At 34.9% G+C, this 7,070-nt stretch overlaps 1 protein-coding gene across 6 annotated transcripts in view; it reads left to right on the forward strand.

The window, feature by feature from the left end:
* The window catches only part of LOC141459538 (voltage-dependent calcium channel subunit alpha-2/delta-3-like), a 91,649-nt gene extending 84,707 nt beyond the window's left edge, over positions 1-6,942 (forward strand). For 4 of the 6 annotated variants that reach the window (XM_074138737.1, XM_074138736.1, XM_074138735.1 and 1 more), the window contains 6 exons: positions 2,468-2,703; positions 3,067-3,373; positions 3,458-3,670; positions 4,208-4,416; positions 5,862-5,937; positions 6,386-6,942. In XM_074138737.1, the coding sequence (XP_073994838.1) occupies positions 2,468-2,703; positions 3,067-3,373; positions 3,458-3,670; positions 4,208-4,416; positions 5,862-5,937; positions 6,386-6,469 (1,125 nt within the window). In that variant the 3' untranslated portion in view covers positions 6,470-6,942. The remainder of the gene's footprint in view (positions 1-2,467; positions 2,704-3,066; positions 3,374-3,457; positions 3,671-4,207; positions 4,417-5,861; positions 5,938-6,385) is intronic. The other 2 variants (XM_074138739.1, XM_074138740.1) reach the window with 1 other exon arrangement.
* The last annotated feature ends 128 nt before the right edge of the window (positions 6,943-7,070 follow it).

Consider the following 7,070-nt stretch of genomic DNA (forward strand, 5'->3'; position numbering starts at 1 on the left):
TATAAATTGGAATTTTGTTCGTTCTTACATTACAAGTAGTAATGTTGGAAAGGGCCAACAATCTTTATTATTCGACTTTTAAAAAAAACCTCTGGTGTTCTTCTGTGAGATGTCCGAAACGGGCAGTTTAAAAGAAAATAGGTACTTCCTAGCCCCAGCTAACCAATAAAACTTGAACTAGAAAATCTCTCATGAGACATTCATGATCGTAGTAGGTTAGAAGAGCTACAACTCTTTAAATATCCAATAAAAAATTCTCCGGCTTGAACCAAATTTTTTGAAAGCAACATATTTTAAAAAGTGTATTGCGGCATTCTCTAGTTAAGAGTATGAGACATTCTAATGGAAGTGTTTTAGTAAAGTTCTGGCAACATATAGCCCAAAATGTTTATTTCTTCAGTTTTCATTAAGCCCGTGTTACGGTTAACTTAACGCCAGCTCTGAGAGGTCGACGTTAAGCTTTCCTGAAAAAAAAAAATCCATGCATTACTAAAAATGCGTTACTTTAGTGCCAGATCCAAATACACATAATTTTTGTTAAGTTCTTCTTTTCCTTTTAGTTTTATCTTTTATTTGCGGATGACCAGGCGTTTTGCCCCGCTTGCCCGAGCAATCAACAGAGACCACCATCTGCATGCATTTACACAGCCGTTATTCACAATTTTGTATGATCAAACGCATTGTTACATATGTACTTAGTGGATTTATTTCAGACAGTCAGAACAAAAATAAAACATTAAGATTAGAGCAACCCCTATTTCCAAAACTCGAATGCAAGATTTGAGAAAAAAAAGTGATACTGTCTCTAGTGCTATCTGGGTTTCCGCGCGTCTTGTATCAACCTCTACTAAGGCTAGTTCGATCTGAAGAACTAGTTCTGTTAAATCTTATGTTACCTACATAACATTAACTTGGGTTAAATGTATTTCTAAAATTCTATTCCAAGAAATTGACCTGACCACAAGTAAGAATTCGTAGATTTCTTTTATTTTATTACTTACTTCTCTTGAAAAGAAAGTACTGAAATTTAAAAAGTTTTCGGTTCAGTGTTTTCTTCGGAAATATAGTTTTGAAGTCCCACCATTACAAGAATGTGGCATTCGTAAAAGTCTCAGTGGCCTGTATTTGCTTAATAGGTGAGCGAACTAACCAATTTTTTTAATTGTAAGAAGGACACTCATGCATTTCTCGCACCCTAATCCGTTGGCAATAAAGTTTCAAAATTCAAGGCAAACTTATAAATATCGTTATAGAATATCTGCCTAGCCCAGGGGTCGGCAACCCGCGGCTCGCGAGCCGTATGCGGCTCTTTTATCCAAATTGTGTGACTCTTTAGCCTGCCCAAAATATATTGTATATTTTAATTTTATTAAAACAAATGAAAATTTCATTTATTAAAGTAAAGATATTTTTTCAAAAAGAATGTTAACTGTGATAGGTTTGAAATTGAATAGAATTATATTAAAATAAAGTACGTAATTATATAAGACTTTCGTTCAAACACAGGTTTAGTTATTATTTATTTGTTTATTTAATTTGCAATATGTGAAAATAAATATATAAAACATTAAGATGTGTACTGAATATCATAAAATAATTTGTGGATACAAATGATCTACAGAGTTTTTTTTTACACTATCATCCTTGCGGCTCTTGGTAAGATTTATTAAAATTTTTTAAGGAAAAATGGCTCTCTACTTAAAATAGGTTTCCGACCCCTGGCCTAGCCGGATCGTTCTGATTTTCAAATACTACATGAATCGCTTTATTTAGCAAATAATTCGTTCAATGAAACTAAAATCACTAACGTTTTAACATAGAATAGTAACGTTACTTCAAGTCGGGTTATAAGTTGCTGGCCGTAGATGATGTTGTGACTTTTGAAAACTCTGTTAGTTGCCAGCAGGCCAGATTTGTTTGTCTGAAAATTTTCTGCTGTTTTGAAAGAATACGCGCAAAAGATATGTCTTCCTTCTTAGAACTTTTATACCAGTCCCATCTACCACCAACCTTCATCTTTCTCTACAACCATAACGAAGTAGATTTGCCCTATTTTATTGATACATCGAATAACGTTTATGTTGCTCTCTGATTTTTTTATTTTTTTTGCAATAAAACGCAAATAGCAAATAAAATACGATGAATTATAAAAATTTGTGAAGGAATGGCTCCAGAGAGGTGACGATGATGTAGAGAAGATACCCCACTATCTTCTACCCTTGTTTCTTCAAATTAATATTTACAAATTAAAATATTGCTAACATCTACTAAAAATTGGTCCTCACAAACATAGCTACATATTTTTATGATAAACGTTATATTTTATAGACATCCTACAAAGTCTAATGATTAACACAATATGTTGTATGCAAGCATCAGACACATGCACTTCATTTGTCTATGGAACTTCATTTATTAGAAATACAGTCATTTATTTATATCCAAATTATTTCCTTTGTTTTTTTAGGTAATCGCAGCAGTAATTCGCGAAAGATATCTCCATACAGCTACAAATTATTTTGTAACGTCACTAGCACTAGCCGACTGCCTAGTTGGGCTAGTTGTAATGCCATTTTCTGCTATTTACGAAGTATTCCAGCACAATTGGTTTTTCGGTTTAAACTGGTGCGATATCTGGCGATCGTTGGATGTATTATTCAGTACTGCCTCCATATTGAATCTATGTGTGATTTCCTTAGACAGGTAAGCATACAGCTTTTCATATCAGTATTTTATTGACTGACTAAACTTCTTAATTAAGAGTCTAAGACCATGTAACACTGTGTTAGTACATTTATCTCCCCATAAATGGTACTCCCACTAAAATTAATTTGGGGTGATAACCAGTCTGGCTTGGATACCTCTCAGCACTGTGTCTCGGTACAGTCTCTGCGGTGTGACATATTGTGGATTGTCATAGCGTGCCACATCAAGCCTGTGTGAGATTCAAAGCTAGGACCGAGCATTGAAATCCTACCCGAAGCGTGCCAGTTTGCTTCTCTGTGTGCATTGCTTCTTCTTCGTTTTACCAGCATAACTACTAAAATTAGGTTACATTTATTGCAGGTATTGGGCCATTACTGATCCATTCGCATATCCACATCGTATGTCAGATCGTCGGGCATGTATGTTAATCGCAGCCATTTGGATTTGCTCGATGGCGATATCGTTTCCAGCGATTCTTTGGTGGAGAGCTGTACGAACAGAAACTGTGCCTGGGAATAAGTGTCCATTTACGGATAATCTAGGTTACCTTATATTCTCTTCTACGATATCCTTTTATGTACCATTATTTGTTATGGTCTTCACCTACTATCGTATCTACCGAGCCGCTGTAGAACAGACGAAATCCCTGAAATTGGGCAGTAAGCAGGTAATGTTATCTTCGTTTAACGGATAAGATATACCATCTGTAAAATATTCACTATAAATTTCTTGTTTTATTACTTTCTTTTAGGTAATGATGACTCGTGGAGAAATAGAATTAACATTGCGTATACATCGTGGCAGAGGTATGGTATACGAAAGTCCATCTTTGTCGGACGAAGTAGCCGAATTAGATCGTCCATTGCAGAATGGAGCTCCACGCCAAACTGTGGCCAACTTATTGCATCCACGGCATCTTGGCAAGAATTTCTCACTAGCCCGCAAGCTATCAAAATTTGCCAAGGTTGGTTCCTCTGTTACTCAAATGCAGTTTACTACATGTTGCATTTAACCATATACTCGTAGTGCAGTCAAGAACAAAGTGAGCTCACCGAAATCTTTTCTAAGATGATATAAACTAGTCAAACGAAACGTTTCATGAAATGGAATAAAATACATTATTAGAGTTTCTAAAGTAATTCGAATTTTGTCGGAAAACATGTAATCACATACACGTGAGTACACTAACTGATAAACTCAAGTTAACTGGACACACTATTGAAGGCTATGCCTAAAATGGTTCCTACTGTCATAAAACATGTAACCATTAGCCATTGTTAGCTCACTAATTGATAATCTCAACTATTGGAGTAAATTTTGCTTTAGCAGGACTGGACACATTGAAGACTATTCCTACAGTAGTTTCTTGTTTCACAAGACTCTGACTATGTAATGCAGCTTAGAACTATGTGATCTCACTAAGTAAACTTGACTAGTAATGTACTCAACCAGTTAGTTAATCAGGGCAGCTTTATACACCCCATATATTGCCTTGTTGCAGGAAAAGAAAGCAGCCAAAACTTTAGGCATTGTCATGGGCGTATTTATAATATGCTGGTTACCCTTTTTCGTAGTGAATCTTCTCTCAGGATTTTGTGTCTACTGCATCTACCAGGAAGAACTTGTTTCTGCCATAGTCACATGGCTGGGTTGGATTAATTCTGGCATGAATCCAGTAATATACGTCTGTTGGAGCAAAGATTTTAGAAGGTACTGTATACCAAAGTGTACAAGCAAAGAAACAAAAAATGTCCGGTTTTCTAACAGGAGAAATTGACATTAAAATCCAAAGACAAATTGTTAAATTTATATTTAAGCCAAAGTAAACAGTTTGTCTTCTATTTTCTATTAATCAAAACATTTTATTTCACACACGATTAAAAAAAGAAAAAACATTTTAGACTTGGAAAATTATTAGAATTATTGTACATTCTTATACTTGCAGCAAAAATGTCAGTGTCCAGCGTACTGTCCAGCATTGTTAGGAAATGTGCGCCGACGAGAAGAAACTCAGCCTGCCTCTTTCGGTTATAATGTCCCAGACGATCTTAGCCACTCTCACTCCAAAGCGTAGCTCTGTAAGCCTCGCCTTTTTTTTCTTTTTTTGGCAAAGAAAGGCATTTTTGGTATAAATGGCAGTTCCAACCACATTCCATATGGAAGACCTTAAAACTTCCTGCCTGAACGCAAAAAATTGCGTGCCATGGCCAACAGTAGAACCGTTTGCGTCATTACTACGCGTACCAGCTCAGTGTCAATGACGTGCAACGTGCAATCTTTAATGGTCCCAAACTTAAACAATACACAACAATTAAAATGTATTATTCGATCATAAAATTTGTTATACTTATTAGAATTAATTAAAGAAGGGAAAAATTGAATGTAATGTTAAGAATAATTTATCGTATTACCCTTTTAAGCAAGGAGTAGTGATGAAAAGAGAAAAATACAATAATAAAAGAAAATTTTCAAAAGCACAATTACTTGAAAAACTGAAAAAGTAATTGCTTATTAAAGAGCAAAAACTTGAGGATTGCAAATCTAAACTGTGGGAAATGTAAAAGAAAATAAATAAGAAATATTTCATTCAAATTTTGTAACAATTATATCATTTAAGTAATTTCACTACATTAAATTTTCATTAATAATTTTTAGAATTTATCAGATGTCAGAGATCCCCGCTGGCCATAATACATTTTTTCTCACACGTCTTTTAAGAAGAATGATGTAAACTGTTAACAGAAATTACTGAGGCAGCTATTTATAAATTGTGGATTTTCTTTGTACTAGAACTATCAAGAAGTAATTCATCAGGGATTCGTTGCCCATATACTTTCTATTATTTCCGCATAATCAACAATTAGATAGAATTTTACTCTAAAATTCGTTTATAGCACTATCCTGCTAAGATCAATCGCAAAATCAAGTTTTGTTCCCGTAAGATAACTATCGGCTAAAAAAACCTTCCACTAAACGTTTTATAGGCTTGCGACAGTCAATGACTATGATAAATATATGCAACATTAATACACATTCAAATAATAAGATATTTTTTGTTTTTTGTTTAACGGTCATTTTGATGCATGCTCTATTAATTGCAGTAACAGAAATTTGTTGAGTGTTTATAAATATTTAAAGCTTATTTTTATTTACAGAGCTTTTGCACGCATCCTCTGCTTTTGTGAAAGCCGCAAATTGGATCAACGACATCGTGGGCCACTCAGAGCTCCGGTAAGCTTGGCTTTATAAAGGGTTTGCTTACCTCACACACATTGTACTCCTTACATTGCAAACACTGGTAATAAGGGAGCTGAACGATAGATTTTTCCAGCTTACATTTAATATAAACATTTCAGCACAATAACAAAGAACCTGCTGTGCAACTAATTTGGATTTAGCTAACCTACAAACCTACCCTGCTATGGCTGGCAAAACACACATTACTCCATAAACACTGGGACTAATAGAGCTATAGATAAAACATAACAATCTGGACCACACTCAAACAGTAGTAGTGGCCATATACACATAATGTTTACTGACTAACAGTATGACTAGGTTTGTGTGACAGAGGATGCTGCACAATAGCTTTTTTTTTATTTTGGCCACTTTACTTTCTATCCAAACTATTTAATTATTAAATTGCTAAAATTAAAGTGTAAATAATTTTTTGTTACAGTATCTTGGCGCTCACAATATGGTGCTTGCACCAGCTTCTGTTACATATTCAACGGTATGTCAGCACGAGATGTACTCCATATAAGCAACGGATGAAATAGGCTTACCTGAAGCTATCCAAAACTAATAAGTTCTATTATGTTACATTAGTTTAAATGGTAGGAAAATCTATTGTCAACCAAGTTACCTACCGAAATGTTCCTTTCTGCAAAATGGTGGAGCACTGAAGCTTATGCCAGGGAAATCCTGGTTTGTATAGGGCAGGTCCTAGGTAGGATATACTTAATAATACTATTCTAACATCCCTTGCTAGACACATCTTTAAGGCCAGCTCGCCAAGTGAAAGCATTATTGTGCACAATGTGAAATATACGCCTGGAGCCTAAAAGGGAATCTGCCCAGAAACCCGCTGTGAGTCTACCTGCTAAGAACAATTATCTGCCTCATCCAGAACACCTCAGAAATGTTGGTCCGCCTGCCATCACTGATCTGAATTACTGGTCTTAAAATAATAATAACTGTAATAAATAAATCGTGTACATATTTATAAATAAATTCTTTTAAAAAAAAAATCAGTAGTTTGAGTCAAATTGTGCACAGCTGGTGAAGCTGTAACGTGCTTATTGTGAAATCAGAGAATACCTTCCTTGATTAGTTTGGGTTGAGTTAAGTCCTGTGAAGTGTGA

This window comes from Rhodnius prolixus, unplaced genomic scaffold, assembly GCF_049639745.1.
Source record: "Rhodnius prolixus isolate KJV_2025 unplaced genomic scaffold, Rpr scaffold_11, whole genome shotgun sequence".
Lineage (NCBI taxonomy): Eukaryota > Metazoa > Arthropoda > Insecta > Hemiptera > Reduviidae > Rhodnius > Rhodnius prolixus.